The sequence below is a fragment of the Pinus tabuliformis genome, chromosome 2_2, assembly GCF_031772625.1.
Source record: "Pinus tabuliformis cultivar Carrire ecotype Pingquan chromosome 2_2, CPIR1, whole genome shotgun sequence".
NCBI lineage: Eukaryota > Viridiplantae > Streptophyta > Pinopsida > Pinales > Pinaceae > Pinus > Pinus tabuliformis.
This window is the reverse complement of record NC_142300.1, coordinates 1010483812-1010504981: the sequence shown is the minus strand read 5'-3', so window position 1 is coordinate 1010504981 and position 21170 is coordinate 1010483812. Positions and strand designations below refer to the sequence as shown.

Here is a 21170-nt window from a genome sequence, read left to right as displayed (position 1 = left end):
AAGGATAACAGCATCCAATATGTAGAGAAATTTTAGAAAGAGGAGTAAGGAACAGGGAATTGGAGGACATGGAAGAAGAAGGAAGATTGGGGCCAGGGTATAGAGACAAAGCAATGGGCAGATTTTGAAAAAGAAATGAGATCTACACAATTCATGATTAGGAATGACCCGGACACTCTGAGATGGATCCACACCATGAAAGGTACCTTCACCAGCAAAGAAGTGTATGACTTGAAAGCAGAACAAGCTCAAGAAGGACAAGGACTTCTTTGGAAAAAAAATATGGAAGGGGGGATAATGGCCAAAGGTAGCCCATTTACTATGGTTGGTATGCAAAGGGAGGATCCCAATCTAGGACCAACTTCAGAAAAAGGGAATTCAGGGCCTGTCCCTATGCTGGATGTGCCAAAAAAATAGAGAGGATATGGAGCATATGCTAAATTCTTGTCTGTTTGCAGAACAGAAATGGAGTTAGCTACAAGGAGTCTTCGAAAGGATGGATCGAGACTGCCACAACATAAAGGAAACAATCCTTTTATGGTGCAATAATATTTTCTCAAGTCCAGTATTGAACCAAGCATGGGGAGTGGCCTTAGGTTTAAACCTATGGGCCATATGGAAAGAAAGAAATCGCAGAGTTTTCAAAAATAAAATATCAAACCAAGATCAGGTGTGGGAAGGAATAACTAGAAACATTAGGGAGACTATATTAGCAGAAAAATGGAGCCCTGAAGATTGGAAAGTTCCCCCCCAAGAAGCAAGAATCCTTCGAAAACTTAACATAACAATGGAAATGTTGGCTCCAAGTGCTTGGAAAAAATATAAGATGGATATAGGTTCCCCGGTTCAATTCACTACCCCTGGAGAAGGTTTCATAAAACTTGATTTCGACGAGGCCTCAAAAGGGAACCCGGGAGTAGCAGGATTTGGTGGCATCTTTGGAGAAACGCAAGCTAGCACGTGGCTCATTTATGCTGAATCGTGTGGGATAACAAGAAACAACGAGGCAGAATTCACTGCAGCGGGTCAAGGACTTCGAATAGTTGTAAGAATGGGATATCGAAACATCGTGGTGGAAGGAGACTCTAGTCTGGTCAAAATCACCTTGGTGAAACTAGAAAATGGCACATCATGGGACAAACTGAGCCAAAGTTGGAGGACAGCACGCCTTATACAAGAGATAGGGGATCTCATTCACAAGTTCAACTATATAATGGTCTGACATGTAAAAAGGGAAGGGAATAAAGTGGCTGACTTCCTGGCCAACTAGGGTTGTAATCAACAAAATGGCTCATTGGAAAAATTATGACCAATACAGCCTAGGGATGACGGGTTCAAAGCTTTGGAGGAAATATTGGCCCAATATCATAGGCAAATCTAGGAAAATGAGAATCAAAACAACCAAAACCCCGATTAGGGTGTCTGGCAGAGGATGGCAAGGATAATGAACAGTTATGAGGAGTAAAGGAAGGGTACCACCCATCGCCACCCACACGCTCATGGCAATGGGTGAGGTGGTCCTTCACATGAATACATGCAAGGGTTGTGGGAAAGGTGGTAGACATGGCAAGGAAAAGGCAGGAAGGGTAGCTGGTAAGGTAAGACAGGGGAGTGGCAATTGTGTTGTTGTTTGTGGAGTTAAGGTAAGATATGGGAGTGGTAATTGTATTGTTGTTTGTGGAGTTTGGAGCTGGATAACTGGAGCAAGGAGGCACAGGCACTGTCGACGACATCTGTGGAGCAAGAACGAGTATGTATCATGGTCCTGCAACCCTCTTGCAATGCAAACATGGTTTGTTTCTTGCTGGAGGGATCGGGAGAAACCTGGGAGGGGAATTGGGGAACTTACTTGGGAAAGCGTCAGGGGCATTGTATGGTTGTTGTTTGGTTCTGCATCTTGGTTATAAGGCATCCGAGTATTGACGTAGCCAGTGGCCGGGAAGCCCCTCCTGAGAGCTGCATTGTGACCTCGCATGATAACTGGGGCAGAACGGGAGAGGTTGTGTACTGGGGATGGGTAGACTATAAGGAAAGTAGAGGAGCGACGTAGTTTCACTGGGCAGAGGGGAATGGAAAGTCTCACCTGAGCATGGGGACTCTTGCTTGGCCGAGAGAGGGGACTGTCAACCATTCTGGGTATGAGCGACACTGGGAAGGGAGAAGTGAGAAGCATGCCAGGATAAGGAGACTGGCCTCATCTTCCAACCGAGCGATCACCCAACCTGTGTCCTACTTCAAGAGTAAGTGGGCTAGGAAAAGGATTAAGGAGAACACCGACAATGATATTCAAAGCTAGAGGTTAACACCTTGTTCTTGTGAACAGGTCTTGAATAGAGTTGTGATGGCTCGTCTTGCAAGAGGAAGAGGTCGCGACAGATGTGGGAGGGAGCCTGCAAAGGCCAAAGATCTAAGCAGTTCAGAAGGACGAAAGTTTGTTGAACATCTCATTAGTAAATTCGTTGTGGATTATCGAGAGGGAATGGATGTAGGCATTCGTAATCTGCTAGAAGAATGGGAGGAAGAAATTAAGCAACACAACGAGATAGAGGAGGAGATAGAGAACTGTAGGACCTTAGTCCCAAACCCTGGGAATACCAGAGGAATAATAAATCAATTTAAGCAGACCCTTTATCTCTAATGGCTTATGAAAAGCCTGCACGGGAAGGCCATGGAACAAATATCAGTGGGGATGGCTCTGTCCCTCCAAGACATGCCTAATTACAAATAGGATTTGCAGCGAATCCAATTCTAGTTCCATAAGAAGGACATCCATCTGGATAGAATCTAAAGGCACATCCCATGCATCATCAAATTAACTTAGATGCCCGGTGAAACTATCAAGGATTCAGAACCGATCGAATTAGCATCGGAAGAGTAGTAGGAATAGTTATTTAATTTGATCTTTTTTTGTTTTATACGAGTAGCATTTACTTTACGTTATGCATGCTTATGATAGATAGACATATAGCATTTTGTCATGAAACTAAGACATACTTAGCTTGGTTAAAAAGACTTAAACTTTATTGTTTTTGGATGGCTTATAACAAGGATAGGTGGCCAACAAACTTTGTTTCCCAATGGGCAATTTGAGGCCACCTATCTCATATATGTGGTGTAAATTCGCCATTTATAAATAGAAAATGAAGTATCCTAGCAAGCTTAACAAAAAAATAATTGCAAATAATCTTAAGAGAAATACAAGAACAGATATAGAATCTTAATATCTTTATTAATCAAAACTCTTGAGCTATGGTAACACCATACAAATACTCCTTAAAGAAGGAGATCACTCCACAAGTCATCGCTTGTCAATACAAAACCAATACTTGACATGTCTCAATGGAGAGTCTCTAGCTTTTATGTAGGCTTCATACATACAATACCATGGGTATTTCAATACCATATATCCAATACTATGGGCATATCACATTGTTTCCTAACTACTTGTGGTCTCTTGCATTATGCAGGTAAAACACTTTATTTACTAACTATGGCCCATTTATCTATTATCCTTACATCACATTATTACTTTGGGTAACTCCATATTATCCCCCTAGGTATACTACATTTCACATTACTTCAATCAACAATTGAGCTTCCCCCCAACAAGATTTTGTGTTTATGATTAATAAGTTTAGAGAGAATTTTTTGTATCTCTCTCTTTAGTTTTCAAAAAATAATAATTTATGAAAATCAATGCTACTAGAAATATTCTGACATTGAGATCTAGCATGAGCATAAGCAAAGTATTATAAGATAAAGTGTTTTCATTAGTGTAGATGATTTTCATGAAGCTCATTACTTGATTGTTCAAGATGATTCTTTAGGATTCCAAGGATATCACCACAAGTGATTAAATAATTTTTTGCATTGGGAACTTTGAAATTGACAACAACATATTTTTTAATTGACAATGTTAGGTATTCATATAAATTTTTAAAACATGTAATAGGTAGTCTTGTGTCACCATTATGCAAGGTGTAACCATTTGTGTCACCACAATTCACAATCATTCATAAAGTTCTTCAAATATCCTTCAAGGCATTTGTTTACCACTTTGTCCATTTTTCATTGGATTGTATTCAATATTTATTGTTAATGAGGTTCCCACTTGGTGAAACAATTCCTTTCAAAAGCTGCTAGTGAGTTTTGAGTCAACAATTTAACTGGATTTATCTTTTTTCTAGATACTCAAATGGAGTGAGCATATTTTTTTAATCACTTGGTGACTGTAAATATCGTATTTGTTGTCTCTTTGTGGACCACCACTCCTATTGGAAATATGTGCCGAGGAACCTATTGAGGAAAACCTCTAACTCATCTCAAGAGAGTAAACACCTTCCAACCTTATCCATCAAAGAAGGAACTTCTAAAATTATTGGGGTCTTGGTTGTAATAGATTCTCTAATCAAGCTTTAGATTTCCTATTGTACCCTCCTCTTCATTTCCCTTTAGCCCTACATGACAAAGGTGGTGAGGTGGAAAACATAGAAGAGTTTGGGGCCATTTTCGAAGAAACAGATGAGCTCAAAGACCATATCAAACCCACTCAATCAGAAATTTCTCTGGAAAATATTTCCAATGGTATAAGGAAGTCTGAAATTGGCCTCCTGGATCAAAAGATAAGGCCAGTCAAAGTTGGACCCATAAAAGTCAAAATCTTGGAGACCCTATGACCCTAGAATCTCATAACTCATTATAAAATCAAATTCAAAAGGCTTTCGGGGACCAGGGACCATGGATCCATCAATTGTCGGAGTCAAGGTCGTCTATTGACGTGACCCTGTAACAAAAATTGGAGGCTTAGACCCTGCGACCATGAAACCCTGTAACCTTTTGTTAACTCAAATTTTGAAGGCGCTCAGATTGAACCATTTATAGAAGGAAATGATCGCATAGAAAAGCACTAGGGACCCTTCTCTCTCTCCTCTGACCAGACAGGTGGAAAAATATCATTGGGAAAAGGTGACATCAGCAACCACCCACTGGGATGGGGACACATGGCAAACAGTTTTGAAGTTTTCAGGTACCCAAAGGACCCATATATGGATGACACATGGATTAATCACATGTTGACATGTGGCTTTGTTGGCATCATCCCAATAGTATACCCCAGAGGGTTAGAACCCTGTAACAATTGCAAATTATGTTTCAAAAGGAACTGGGCTTTCAGGGACCAGGGGACTAGAGCACTGGGGCATCTGGGTTCCAGCTTAGTAGTAAGCGGCACCATTTTTCGGCATGGAGGAATCACCAAGTGGTAGTGGGCCTTCCCCCATTTCTCAAATGAAAAGGATTAAAGGGAGGCCACCTACGGAGTAGATCATCATCCATCTTGAAGCTACCTGACCCGGGAGAAGCTTCAGTTAGTAAATAATTGAGGTCGTTAATCTGATGCTTGCCCCTGGAAAGTTAGAGTCAACAAAATGAATAGTGCAAACCAATGGTTGTGACTAATTCTGGTGGGTCGAGCCTTGCCTCCAACTCCACCTAGGAACCCTACTAAAAGAGATAAAATGGGCCCGCCACCTAACAGGGTAGCACAATGACCATGTCAGCACCTGGGACCATTATCAGTCGAGTGTGGCAAGCCAGTGTGAGACAGTTTGATACATCACCCTCCTCCCTTTTCCTCAACCCAATAGATTTACTCCACACGTCCCCCCCACCCCCTCCCCCCATGCCATCTCCTCCATTTCCCGCTTGAAATCCCTACGAACTGATGGTTGCATCCCACACGCTGACTGTTGTAATTTAAATAGGTCTATTTAAAACCATTTTATGGAAAGCCATTCGATCTATTTGCATCCATCTCTGATCAACTGCCAACCAAAGTGAAGACCTTCATGCACTCACAGTGTTCTATTCCTTCCATTTACAAAGAAATCCTCTATCACCCTCATCGGGAAGAAATGAAGAAAGCCAAGGGGAAGTTGAAAGCCCCTGTGTAGCAACCCACCACTCCATTTAGAGAAACCATTGATGAAAAGTTACCAGGTGTAGGACTATTTTTAGACATTGTATGCACTAGGGATTCAAGGCATTCCTTGTGGGAGGAATTTTACAAGTATTTTAAATATGAAGGTCCTCAAGTGACTGTCAAAATAGTCATCGTCAATGATGAAACCCCCACCTCAGAGGCAACCCCACATAACAAGGCCAATTATTTCTTGCACAGAATTGGAGTGAGGCCTCGCATTCTAGCTTACACGGACATGGTTAGATGGGTTATTAAAATGGTGGATATCATGGAGAGTAAGTTCCACACCATTAAGGGCACCACAATTGATTTGTTTTCAAGAAAAGCCTTTAAGGAGATGTACCACTTAGCAAACCCTCAATGTGTGTATGACAAAAAGTATGTGGACGACTTAGGTAAAAATCATGAGGATCCAACTAACTCCATTAGAGCCTAGAGGAGTGACCTGAACAAGCACAAAAAGGAGAAAGATGGTAAGTACTCCATATGTTCACTAGCTTCTTCTTTTAGTTAGTAGTTTCCATGCTCTGTAGGCTACATGCATTTCCAAATGTGTCTAAATTCCTCGATGATTGGGTCCCTTAAATTGACGGGTCTTCTGAGGGGTACATCTTTGATTGGGCCACTATTTTATTAAATAATTTGGCCAAACACATTCTAGCCTTCCACTCTTCCCGTATTGTCTCGGAGAATTAAATTCCTTCATTTTATATGTCAACCTATGTCATGGAATCCCTATGTTATTCCCTTGAATTTCCATCCATGGGATGGAAGTGGACCATCTCTGATCCAACACCAATTTACATTTTTCAAGATGTACTCTGTGAGACCAATCATTTTTGTCTTTTCTAACAAATCTATAACAAGGTCATGGTTCCAATCTATGAAATCATATTTGAAACTAAGCCCCCGAGAATGTCCTGGGAAGCTATGGAAGACCTTAGGAGGATTTGGAATTGGTTTGGTGAAGAGTCATTCACCTACATCAGAGTCTTGGGAAGTCATGCACCCCCACATGTCTTACCACCATACGTCCCAGACAAGTTGTTGTGTAGGTAGGTGGCATATCAAACAGTTAGCCACGGGATTACCAAATCCTTAGAAGATTCCAACAAGAAGGTGTGGCCTCAATTCCCCCTGCCTTTTATAATATTCTCTTTGGTCGAATATGGGCATGCTAAAAGGGAACTAAAGCCTATTGAGATATTAAAGTTGGCCATTATTCCTAATGGGCTTTATGCAAAGTAGCCCTGAACTCTGGTATCAGACGGTTCCTCCACAAAGAAAACATGTTTGATGACTTGTTCACCGAAATAGGTTCCTTTGATTTAATTTTGAAAAGGGTGAATGAGGATTTGTCAGTCCAGGAGCGAGAGAAATTGCTCACTTTTAGAGATGTAACACTATTGGGTAGTGGAGGTCCTGCGTAAGGATTTTGGGGTAGAAAGCCCAAGAAGTAGGACTTAGATATTGTAAAAATTCTGAAATATGTGGAGTGCGAAGTATAATAGATTTTGTCAAAGGGTAGTTCGCCTGAAAATAATAAAAAAGTAATGTAAATAGAGTCAGCCCTCGCAGGGATCACGGGTCAGGGAAGGGTATAAATAGAGCGCGGCACTATGAGGGAAAGGCAATTCTTTTGGAGTATGAGATGTAATGTGTTCTTAAAGAAGATAGTTTGAAAACGTCTATAAGTCCAAGTCGAGGGTTGGGTAGTAGGTAGAGGCTATGCAGCTGTGTGGGAAAAGGCCTAGAAATTCTGCAGTTGTGTGTGCGGACCCTTGCAGCTGAGTGCACAGGGTAGATCTAGATGTATTGGTGAAGAATAATAATAAAGATAAGTTTGCTTCTGTAATTCTGTGTTATCGCACATTTGTCTATATGGTTTACCTTTCTATATTTGGTTAATGCAAATGTGATAAATTTATGCGAATTTGGGTTCATTTTGTGCGCAAATAGATTATGTTGGTTAAATGTTTGCTTAAAGACCCTGATGAATAGTTCTGAATCATAACCGCTTCCTTCAAATAGAATAGTGCATGAATAAGAAAGATATAATCACCCCAGACCAGTGCGAAGGCCAAGTAGCGCAGAGCTATAGACCAGTGCATTAACCCCCAAATACACATCTAGACATCCCTAGGGTGCGGAAAGCTGGTTCCACCACCCTCCCCTGCTACCTCGGGTGAGATCTCAGTCCGCGCTCCATAGGCTGTTGCCAAAAGGGTTGGTAGCTGCGAGATTTGTTTGGCTAAATAACTCTTCTGAACCTGGGTCAAGCCCAAACAAGCCAACAAATGGTTGTATTGCTGGAACCAGGATCTTCCTAAGGGGTGTTTAAGTGTGGAATGCGAGGACCCAATAGAGAAAGAACGTTGAAAATTTGAGAGGATTAGGGACAGTAATATATCAAGTGTAGCGATGGCGAACGCAATTCAGTTACCTGTATTTAAGGGAGTCGGAGGTGAATATCCGGAACAATTTTGGTTTATGCTAACATCAGTATGGAACACGTAGCAAGTCATAGATGATAACATCAAGAAAGCCATCTTATTCAGCACACTGTAGGACTGAGCGCTAACATGGTACATGAAGTATTCAAGCATCAACCCAATGATAGGGATAGCGGATATCCATACTGAATTGAAAAAGGAGTTTAGCCGGCCAAAGATAGAAGCGCATTCAGTCATAGGATTCAAAGAGATCATGATGATGCTTGGCGAGACTTCGTGGGATTTGGATCAGAGGTTGAAAAGCACCATTCGCAAGGCCAACATGACCCTGATGGATGCACATCATTGCGCTTGGTTCGTCGCATCATTAACGCCATACTAAAGTTGGCTTTGTCACAATAGAAGATCTCAACCCAAGCGGAAGCGCTGGAAGCAGCAATGCGGCTGCACGAAACCCCCGTATAGGACCCAAGGTTGCGAGTTCAGCAAATCCAAGCGCATGTCCAAAATTCTGTTTGGAGATACAAAAGTTAAAACACGACCAGACGCCGTATTCAGAAATCCGGGAGGAAGTATGGTGCATAAAGTGCAGAGGCGAGGGACACGATAAGGATCATTGTCGAGTCTCGATGAATTTTGTGGTGACAGGGGGACCAACACCATTGCGACCAGAGGCACAGATAGGGCTGATCACGATCGCCCCGCTCTAGTGCGCAATCTGTTAGGTAGGAGGAAAGCACAACACGGATAATTGTCATCTATTACCAAAATACAACCAGACCCCCCAGTAGCTCTTTTGCAACTCTTGTAGGTCAGTGGGTCACGAAGAAAGGGATTACCATAGTTATCGAATTTTGACGGACTAGACACTTGCCTATAGAATGCAGACTGAGGGGTGAGGTCAGGATCCAGTTGCGGCGATTGGGCGCGATGGGTTCTCGGGACGGGGTCGAGGACAGGGAGGAAAGGGACTAGGAAGAGGTCGCAGGCAGCTAATATGTTACAACTATGGAGGACCAGGAAATTATGCACGAGATTGTACCAATCCGACCCGAATATCATGTATGTATTTTGAGAAATTCGATCATGAGCTACTATATTACCCCATGCTGATAGAACAGATTCACGAATTAAGCCTACACTACAATGGTCTCCTATCCAATTGCGGCTGGCCAACCAATAGAAGATCTTGCCCATGGGAAGGCTGCAAGGGATTATAGTAGACATTGATGGCGTAAGTACCCAGATGGATTTCAAAGCTATTGAAATCATGGACCCTTGGGCAAAGGCCTAGAAAGTCTGCAGCTATGTGTGTGGACCCTTGCAGCTGAGTGCATAGGGTAGATCTAGATGTATTGGTGGAGAATAATAATAAAGATAAGTTTGCTTCTGTAATTCTGTGTTATCGCGCATTTGTCTTTATGGTTTACCTTTCTATATCTGGTTAATGAAAATGTGATAAATGTATGCGAATCTGGGTTCATTTTGTGTGCAAATAGATTATGTTGGTTAAATGCTTGCTTAAAGAACCTAATGAATAGTTCTGAATCATAACCGCTTCCTTCAAATAGAATAGCGCATGAATAAGAAAGATATAATCACCCTGGACCAGTGTGAAGGCCAAGTAGCGTAAAGCTATAGACTAGTGTGTGAACCCCCCAATACACATCTAGACATCCCTAGGGTGCAGAAACCTGGTTCCAGCACCCTCCCCTGCTACCTCGGGTGAGACCTCAGTCCGTGCTCTACAGGCTGTTGCCGAAAGGGCTAGTAGCTGCGAGATTTGTTTGGCTAAATAACTCTTCTGAACCTGGGTCAAGCCCAAACAAGCCAACAAATGGTTCTATTACCGAGACCGGGATCTGCCTAAGGGGTGTTTAAGTGTGGAACGTGGGCACCCAATAGAGAAAGAACATTGAAAATTTTAGAGAATCAGGCACAGTAATATATCAAGTGTAGAGATGGAAAATGCAATTCAGTTACCTGTATTTAAGGGAGTCGGAGGTGAAGATCCGGAACAATTTTGGTTTGTGCTAACATCAGTATGGAACGCGCAGCAAGTCACAGATGATAACATCAAGAAAGCCATCTTAGTCAACGCACTGCAGGACTGAGAACTAACATCGTACATGAAGTATTCAAGCATCAACCCAACGACAAGGATAGCAGATATCCATAGTGAATTGAAAAGGGAGTTTAGCCGGCCAAAGACAGAAGTGCATTCAGTCGTAGGATTCAAAGAGATCACGATGATGCTTGGCGAGACTTTGTGGGATCTAGATCAGAGGTTGAAAAGCACCATTCGCGAGGCCAACGTGACCCTGATGGATGCACATCACTGCGCTTGGTTCGTCACATCATTAATGCCATACCTGAAATCGGCTTTGTCATAATAGAAGATCTCAACCCAAGCGGAAGCACTGGAAGCAGCAATGCGGCTGCACGAAACCCCCGTACAGGACCCAAGGTTGGGAGTTCAGCAAATCCAAGAGCAGGTCCAAAATTTCTGTTTGGAGATACAAAAGTTAAAACACAACCAGACACCACATTCAGAAATCCAAGAGGAAGTATGGTGCATAAAGTGCAGAGGCGAGGAACACGATAAGGATCATTGTCAAGTCTCGATGATTTTTGTGGTCATAGGGGGACCAACACCATTGTGACCAAAGGCACGGACAGGGCCAAGCATGGTCGCCCTACCCTAGTGCGCAATCTATCAGGTAGGAGATAAGTACAACACAAATAATTGTCATCTATTACCAAAATACAACTTGACCCCCCAGCAGCTCTTTTGCAACTTTTGTAGATCAGTGGGTCACGAAGAAAGGGATTGTCGTAGTTATTGAATGTTGATGGGCCAGGCACTTGCCTACAGAATGTAGACTGAGGGGTGAGGTCAGGATCTAGCCGCGGTGATTGGGCGCGATGGGTTCTCGGGACGGGGTCGAGGACAGGGTGGAAAGGGACTAGGAAGGGGTCGCGGGCAACTAATCTGTTACAACTATGGAGGACCAGGACATTATGCATGATATTGTACCAATCCAACATGAATATCATGTTTGTATTGTGAGCAATTTGAACATGAGCTGCTAGATTGCCCCATGCTGATAGAACAGATTCACGAAAAGAAGGCAGTGCCTCCTAAAACAACGCAAAACGTGCAGATGATGAGATCCGAACCCTGCGACTATGAACCCATGGTCAATAGGATATTGGGACATGGCGCAGCCACATGAATGGTCGATGGGAAGACTAATATGGAAGCTAGGGAAAGCTTCACGGATGTCTCTACTCGAGGTAGTAGGGATCTGCCTGAGCCAACTTGGGATCCCTCGATGATGACTACCTTCTTAGAGACATGCCTAAAACTGCTTCACGAAAACCGGGTAGTTAGAGGGTTACAGGAAGTGATTAATAGATGTGCAGGGTGGGGTGAACCTCGCGTAGTCCCAAAAATAGGAAGACACACATCGCGGACGGGTCTTGAAATGCGGCTAACGGAAAAGGTTGGCGACTACGAGATGGATCAGGTCATTCTGGACTAGGGTTCTGATGCAAACGTATTGCCTAAATAGACTTGGGAGCGCATAGGTAAGCCTACACTATAATGGTCTCCTATCTAATTGCGGCTGGCCAACCAACAGAAGATCTTGCCCTTGGGAAGGCTGCAAGGGATCAGAGTAGACATTGATGGCATAAGTACCCAGACGGATTTCGAAGTTATTGAAATCATGGACGAAGATAGTCCGTATCCTGCATTGCTAGGGATATACTGGGCCATTGATATGAATGGGGTTATTAACCTCAAACAGAGGAAGATGCTATTCGAGAAGAAGTCACTCTAGGTCATTGTTCCACTGGATCCAACGGATGTACCGCACTACAGAGAACTAGCGCATAGCGAAGAAAGGGGCGATGTATTAGATAGTATCTACAAACTTGCTGCAATAGAGGAGCGGAGATTCTTGTGGGGTTACACCAGTGATTCAGATGAGGACGATGAGCGATGGCGCAACAAGGTGAATGAGGCAACCAAATTGCACTGTAATATGATGATGAAATCCCTGTATTGCGTTAAAATTCAGAACCACTAACTGTCAATGTATGACAGATTGACAATAGTAGAGGACTTCCTGGATAAGTTTGAAAGCGCGGTACCAAAGTACCAACAGTTTGATGCACTAAAATGGGCATTACGCGCGACACCGGCACGATGGTGGGATACCATGTAGGGACCTTTGAAGATTGGAAAAGCTGCAAGTGCATGATGCAGATAAGATTTGGGAAGCTCGAGCTACGAATAACGGAGAAATACAATGGACGAGATGATCCACGCATGCACCTGACCAATTGGACATGAGCTTATGGTGCAGAGCCTCAACTAGAATGGGTGCACTTGTTTTATCATACCCTGGATGTCATTCCAAGGAATTGGTATACAGAAACAGAGCTCCGGCATGGCACTCGCGAGTGGGATATCATGCGCAAAGGATTTTTTTCGACTTTTCTCTTTGAAGACCAATGGATGGTTACTCTGGATGACGCATTACAGCTAGTAAATGCTGCCATATTCAGAACACCACCGACACCAGAAGAGGTCGTGCCATCAGTCTGGTTGCGACAGTTGAACCAGGCCTTAGCATGTTACAATGTACAAGCAGAAGATGATGAGGACGAGCTGCGTAACATCAATATACTAGAATCCGAAGGGAATCGTGAGGTGCGCGACCCTGAGATAGAAGATCTAGACATCACAACGTCATTAAAGACAAAGCAAGTGAATATTGGGACAGAGGAAGAGTCGAAGTATGCCACGCTTGGGGACTACTGGGAAGACGCCATGGTGGAAAAGGTCGTTGAACTGCTTCGCGAATATCGCGATTTATTTCGTACAAAAATGACGGAGTTAAAATGGATTCTAGGAGACCTAGGGATGATGAAGATAAATTTGAAGCTAGATGTGAAGCTAGTGAAGCAACGACCCTATCGATTGAATCCAAAATACAAAGAAAAAGTTTGCGAAGAATTGGATAAGATGTTGACAGCAAGAATTATTGAATCGGTTGAGGAGTCCGATTGGGTAAACCCTGTGGTTGTACAGGAGAAGATGCAGAAGGGGGAGATCTGCATTTGTGTGGATCTGCAAAAGCTCAATGATGCTTTTGTTAATGATCCATTCCCAACACCCTTTACAGATGAGGTACTAGAAAATGTGGGTGGGCAGGAAGCATACTCCTTCACAGACAGGTTCTCCAGGTACCATCAGATCAAGATCTCACCCGAAGATCGGAGCAAGACAACGTTCACTACCAAATGGGGTTGTTTTCAATATACAGTAATGCGCTTTGGACTAAAGAATGTGCCTACGATATTTTCCCGTATTGTGGTAGCCGCATTCGAGGAGTTTATCCACAAATTTTTAGAAGTCTACCTGGATGACTAGACCATTTTTGGCCTGCTTAAGAAGCAAGTCGCGAGCTTACGATTCATGCTGGATACCTACCAATGACACCAGATTGCGCTCAACTTAAAGAAGTGCACTTTTCTCATCCCCTTTGGGAACTTGCTGGGCCGTGTGGTTTGTAAGCAAGGATTGATGGTGGACCCAGTAAATATCATTGTCATATTGAATCTGCAAGCGTCACGCAGTGTAAAGCAGCTACGCGTTATGTTAGGACACATGGGCTACTATCAGAAGTTCATCAAAAGCTACACCCAGATTATGGCTCTGATGGAGAAATTGTAGGAAAAGGATGCTACTTATTGCTAGAATGAGGAATGCAACAGAAGCCTTGAGACGTTTAAGGAGAAAATGTCTTCCGCTCTGATATTGGTCTTTCTGAAATGGGACATCGAGTTTCATGTGCATGTGGATGCATTTTGTATCGCACTGGGAGTGGTACTTACTCAAGCAGGAGTAGAGGGACTAGACCATCTGATTGCATTCGCAAGTCGTAGGTTGTCCAAGGGAGAGAATAATTACTCCACTACTGAGCAAGAAAGATTAGTGATGGTATATGTGCTCCAGAAGTTCTGTCACTATTTGCTCAAAGGGCATTTTATGATGTACACGGATCACTCTGTGCTCAAGTACCTAGTGAATAAGCCTATGTTGGGGGGGCACATTTGTCGATGGTTGTTGTTGTTTCAAGAGTATGATTTTGAGGTTGTTGTAAAGCCAGGATGTCTGAATGTAGGTTCGGATCATCTGTTCTGAATTGAGACCAGTGAAGAACCAACAAATCTAGAAGAAGGACTTTCAGACGCTCAATTATATGCCATGCATATTGACGATGGCCACTTTGAAGATATAATCCACTTTTTAACTAAGGGCACTGTGCCATAGGGGTATTCTGTCCAGCAAAAGAATGAATTAGTGATACACACAATAGATTTTACCGTAATTGCAAGCCACCTCTACAAGATGGGCAATGATGAAATATTGCGTAGATATGTACCCGAATTCGAGCGCGGACAGATCCTAGCCGAAGCACATGGAGGGGTTGCTGGCAGACATTATGCGGGCCGCGCCATAGCCCAGAAGATTCTTTGCACTGGATTATGGTGGCCCATTGTACATCAAGATTCGAAAGCATGCTTTCGGAACTGCGATGCATGTCAACGAATGGGCAAGCTATTGCAAAGGGACAAAATGCCACTTTAGCCACAGATGACGGTACAACTGTTTGAGAAATGGGCGATTGACTTCATCGGGCCTATTGAACTATGAGGAAAGATGAGCGCATGCTATATCATCACTACGACTGAGTATTTGACCCAATGGGCCGAGGCACAGCCCGTTAAGATTTCACGGCTGCGACAGCAGTAAAATTTTTGTTTGAGAATGTACTGACTAGGTTCGGCTACCCCAAAATTCTCATGAGTGATAGGGGAACACATTTTTTGAATGAAACGATCAGCACACTCACTGAGGAATTCCAGATCTATCACCAACAAAGTACGCCCTACCATCCGCAAGTTAATGGGACCGTTGAGGCATTCAACGAAATTCTGGAGACTGTGTTGACGAAAGTTTGCAATGCACGATGAAATGTCTAGGATTTGCAAATTCCTGCTAAGCTATGGGCATACAGAACTACATGCAAGAAGCTGACAAGCCAAACACAGTTTCAGTTAGTTTATGGCTAGGAGGCCGTTATGCCTATGGAATATATTGTGCCTAGTCTATAGATTGCGGCAATCACAAGTATGGCAGACCATGGGGCATTGGAAGAGAGGCTCGTGCAGCTAGAAGAACTGGAGGAGGAATGGTTTCTGGTTGGATTCCATCAGCAGGTATAGAAACAATGTGAGAAAGTGTGGCATGATCGCCATATCAAGGTGTGCACCTTCAAGGAGAATGATCTAGTCTTGTTGTATGATAGTAAGTTTGAAAAATTCCTAGGAAAACTCTACATGCACTGTATGGGACCCTATGTCATCAAAAAAGTTACTGATGGAGGCACGGTTTAGCTGGCTAAACTCAATGGAGACCCCTTTCCAGGAAGAGTGAACGACAGTCACCTAAATCTCTACACAAGTGGGTCGACTGCCTAACTAGCCAAAGAAAAGAAAGTCTCACCGCTCCAACCAGTTGAAAGAGAGCGCAGGATGATAAAGCAGCCCAGGGAACAAATACGTGAGTACCATGGTGCGTGAGCATTTAACCAAACACAAGGGTCACAGTGGTGTGAGGAGGCTCACAAGGATGCACCGATTGCAATGATGACCGTTGATATCACTATTCATGACAAGATGTCAGCAACATGGCAAAAGAGAGCAGGTGAGGGACATTGAGAGATACAATACAAGCTAGATATGGAACGAACGGCCACTGATTCCACACGGGAAGGTTACATGAGCGGAAATGAGCGGCAATCACTGCATTTGAATTTCGCATGGCTTATAAATTACCAAGGGGAGTCCACTCGGTGGCCTATAGTTTGAAAACACCGATGGAGTTGTTCATTATCCATGCACAAGGCATGCGCCTGAAGGTAGTAATCTGGCCGATGGCAAGGAAGGCCTCTCTAAGGAGTATGGAGGTGACAGCTATAGCATCACTAGTAGGAGATGTACCAGAAAAGAGGAAACACGAAGCAGAATTGGTCCAGAGGCCGTCGCGTCGCCCAAGGGCAGGCTGGCGCACTACAACAGAATAATGAAAGGCTGGAAAAATGGTGACCACAGGTAGATATGCACTTAATAAGTCATCTCTGATGTCTCTCGAAGTTTGGGATCTAGTAGACAGTCGCCGGGATATTGAAAAATTGCAACACAGGCTATAGCGGATGATGCGAAGGGAGGATACGAAGGTCGAAGATGGCTGCACTGGTACCAGGCGGTCCCGTGGGCGGCTTCCCCACTCGTGCTAAAATCCTCGGAGGGGGTGTTCTGTGTTAACCGAGTAGAGAAGAATGAGCATCATTGGTTGCAAGATGTGGTAGAAACACTGAAGTAGGAGACAGATGAAGCATTGCAAGAGACAAGGAAGGAGTACCAGGATGACGATCGTCTCTCACAGGGAGGCAAACCACAAAGACAAGGCAGAGCATCTAGTTGTGCCGAGGAGTTACTTGGGACAAGTCACGATGATTTTGTTAGGGGACTATTGGGTAGCGGAGGTCCCACGTAAGGGTTTTGGGGCAGAAATCCCAAGAAGTAGGATTTAGATATTGTAAAAATTCTGAAATATACGGAGTGTGAAGTATAATAAATTGAGTCAAAGGGTAGTTCACCTGAAAATAATAAAAAAGTAATGTAAATAGAGTCGGCCCATGTAGGGATCACGGGCTAGGGAAGGGTATTAATAGAGCACGGCTCTATGAGGGAAAGGCAATTCTTTTGGAGTATGAGATGTAATGCGTTCTTAAAGAAAGTCTAAAAACGTCTGTAAGTCCAAGTCGAGGGTTGGGTAGTAGGTAGAGGCTCTGCAGCTATGTGCATAGAGGCCTAGAAAGTTCGCAGCTGTGTGCGCGGACCCCTACAACTGAGTGCGCAGGGTAGATTTGGATGTATCGGTGGAGAATAATAATAAATATAAGTTTTCTTCTGTAATTCTGTGTTATCGTGCATCTGTCTTTATGGTTTACCTTTCTATATCTAGTTAATGCAAATGAGATAAATGTATGCAAATCTAGGTTCATTTTGTGCGCAAATAGATTATGTTGGTTAAATGTTTGGTTAAAGAACCTGCTGAATAGTTACGAATCATAACCACTTCCTTCAAATAGAATAGCGCATGAATAAGAAAGATATAATCAACCTGGACTGGTGTGAAGGCCAAACAGCGTGGAGCTATAGAACAGTGCGTGAACCCCCCAGTACACATCTAGACATCCCTAGGGTGCAAAAACCCGGTTCCATCACCCTCCCTTGCTACCTTGAGTGAGACCTCAGTCTGTGCTCTGCGAACTGGTGCTAAAAGGGCTGGTAGCTGCGGGATTTGTTTGGCTAAATAACTCTTCCGAACCTGGGTCAATTCCAAACAAGCTAACAAACACTGCCCCCTTTCCATTGGAATTTTCGCAACTTCCTCTACAACGAAAAGGATATTTAAAGGATACCTTAGTATCTACTCAGCAAGGGAGTTCCTCCCAACCATTGGTTTCTCCCCAACAATGACGAACAACAACAACTAGTTCTTTAAATCCCGAAGAACAACTACATACAATGGACACAAACTTGGAGCAGGTCTGGGAATAGTTTGATCAGGCCTTGAGGAAATCTAAGAAAGGGGAAAGAGGGAAAGTGGTCTTAGAGGGAGAAAATATTTTCCAGAAGTACACTCCATTCAATAGTCCACCATCTTAGCAGCACATCAGGCTAGAGAAATCCACAGCTAAGAAGACACCAATTGTTACCAAACCTGAAGTAGAGATTATCCCAGTTAATCTTACTTTAGAGATCTTCCTTGACATTAAAGAGATTCCCCCAATGGATATTTTTTATAGCCCTGTGCATAACGCGGTGGTAAAGAGAGGAAGGAAGAAGAAAAATATAGTACAGTCCCGGGCCTTAGTTCCAAGGAAAACCTCACAATATTCCCCCCTTGAAGTCCTTTGAAAAGGTACTTGAGTTTCCCCTGATGTAAAACTTGAAAAATTAACTCAGTTCACAGTTTCACATGATTTTTCCACCATGGACAAAGCCATGGAAGTTCAAGAATTGCTAAGAGAGAAGGATGAGAATATTTCCTCCTTGGAATGGGAACTCATCAATAAGAAGGAGCAACTGGAAGCACAGTGGCAAGCTTAACTAGATCAAAAGGAGATTGCACTCACAGATCTACAAAATAGTTCAATTCCCTTCAAATTCAGCATGTAGAGGAGATTAAGGCTAAGGATAAACAACTCCAATAATCCCATCAGAAGATAAAGCAATTACAAGGGGGGGCCCTTCAGCTGAAGGATTTCAAGTAGGAGGCCCATAATTTGAATGTATGACTACAGAGGCAGCAATGATTGTTCTGTGAGAAGTTGAACTTGATTTAGGAATAATGCAGGTTGGGAAATGTTCTGACTGATGAACTTGTGGAAATGATTTCATGTTTTGATGAAGCTAAGAAGGACGTTAATGAAATGTTAGAATGGCAATCCAGTGTTGAGGGGAGGAAATTTGACTTTCCTAAAATTGATGTAATTCATAAATAAGTTATCCTTAAGGTATCGAAATCCCAGATACGATTAGTTAAAAATAACATCAATGATGTGCGTGAGATGTAAAATTCCTTGTTGGAAACCATTAATGATTCCTCACTTGAATCGAATCAAATCTCCAATTGTCTCAAAGATTCCTTTCCATATGTGGAGATCCTACTTAGGAATTGGCTTGAACAGTGGGTTGAGTTCACATAGAAGCTTAACTAGCTGAGAAAAATTGATCTCGAAGCCAATTGGCACTTTCTGGTCAAACCCCACAAGAATTGGTTGGTTTTGAAATCACTCACCAATATCTCCACTTAGATGTTGCCACCATTGTGAGAGGCTATCTTCAACAGTCAAACACAAATCAAACCTTGTTCCCCTCCCGAGTTGGCGATACTGCTTAACCTTCAAAAATCATGGCAAAGATGGATAGTGGAGCATGGGTCCACCTTGAAGGATCAAGCAAGCCAACATTGCAGATCTTTTCTGATTTGAAATCATAACATATCTCTTCCATTTTGACATTTTTTGTAAATATTTTATTTTCAAGAAAGAATCAATTTGTTATGTAATAATTAGAATAGTTAGGCCTTTGGCACACCCACATCGCTGATTATTTTAGATGGTTTTTTCACTACAAGATATTTTGTAACTATTTTTTGCTAGGAATCTTCCTATAAAAGGGAAGATTAACTCATTTGTAGGCGTTCGATTTTATATTTTAGAGGCTGCAATTTTTTTGCAAGTTTTGCAAGTTATGAGGATTAATGAATTATATGTTGTTCTGAAATAGTAATGAAGAATCTTTTAGTGATTCCAAGCATTGATATGTGGATTATGTGTTCCTATATCTGTCTATGATTTTCATGTGTTTCTTTCCTTTTAGAAATCATGTAATTGTAGCTGCTGGAAATCAATCTTGTATGTCATATTTATCTATGTCATGCTATGGAAAATGGTACCTGTAGATGTAATTTTTAAAGCCTTAAAATGTGCTCCATGGTTTCTAATTGCATTTCCTTTGTCTACACATTATTCAACTGAAGCTTAGTGTACAAGATTCTATCTCTAGCCCTCTTCACGAGATTTCATTCTTCATCTCTTCCCTCACCTATACTACAACAACTAAATAATCTTCACTATCTGTGTGTAGGCCACCATGGCTGACCTTTAATTATTTGGAAGGAAATGTTGTCAATGTATGTGATGTGGTTGGTATATGAGTATGATTACTGAACCAAATTTAAATCATTCAATATTTCAACTCTTGAGCAATAATGATTCATCTATAAGAGACTCTAAGATGTCCTAAACACTGACCTTCTCCTCAACCTGGGGGTTGTCTCTAGGAGCGTCAACATCTTTTGTCGCCATTGTTAGGGAATGAATTAGAATATATTTGTAATGCCACCTCTCATATCTGCCCACTTTCACCATCCTGCTAGGGTAAACATGAGATGAGGAGCTACGATGTCATGACTCAACCTCCTATATCATCTTAAGGTAATGGAGTCTACAAACCAAGACTTTACTAACTTCTCTTAGGTGCTACAGGACCCCCAAGAGCTAAACAATCACTCTAGGTTCCCAAGCCTTGAGTTAACTTGCTTTTTCACTAATATGGACCCCCAGATTATGGAATAAAGCTACCCAAATTCGATTGTAATCCTCGAGTCGCATGCATAAGCCTGCAACAGAGCGACTGCAGTCTTTTTTACCCAGTTCTGTGCTAGCAACCACGATATCTAAGACACTTTTACAAGGCTAGTCACTAGGCCACTGCCTAGAACTTGATGAGACTTTCCAGAATGATGTATGACACATAAACAAAGCTTTTAACACAAAACTTGATCAGGTACTCACCCTAGCCCATCCTAGCCATGAGAGTCATTTTGTCAAACACATTATGAACACGCAACCTACAGGTCCTAAATGCATATCTGAACATAGAGATCTGAAACTTATCTAAGGTTTACCAAGGAGGACTATTGCCCTCTCACAATAGTTTCAATAACATCTATTAGGTCATGCATTCAATAAACCTTCATTTATCAATCAAACATGATAAGAGCCATAACTTGGATCTATCAT

The 21170-nt window shown here is 42.5% G+C and overlaps 1 protein-coding gene across 1 annotated transcript; it reads left to right on the top strand.

Moving 5' to 3' along the window:
- The first annotated feature begins 787 nt into the window (after window positions 1-787).
- LOC149196795 (uncharacterized) lies at window positions 788-1222 on the top strand. The gene has a single exon (XM_089408433.1). The coding sequence runs from the start codon at window positions 788-790 to the stop codon at window positions 1220-1222; it is 435 nt and encodes a 144-aa protein (XP_089264559.1).
- The last annotated feature ends 19948 nt before the right edge of the window (window positions 1223-21170 follow it).

Coding starts and splice junctions, on each gene's coding strand:
- LOC149196795 (XM_089408433.1), top strand. CDS start 788: ATGGAAATGTTGGCTCCAAGTGCTTGGAAAAAATATAAGATGGATATA.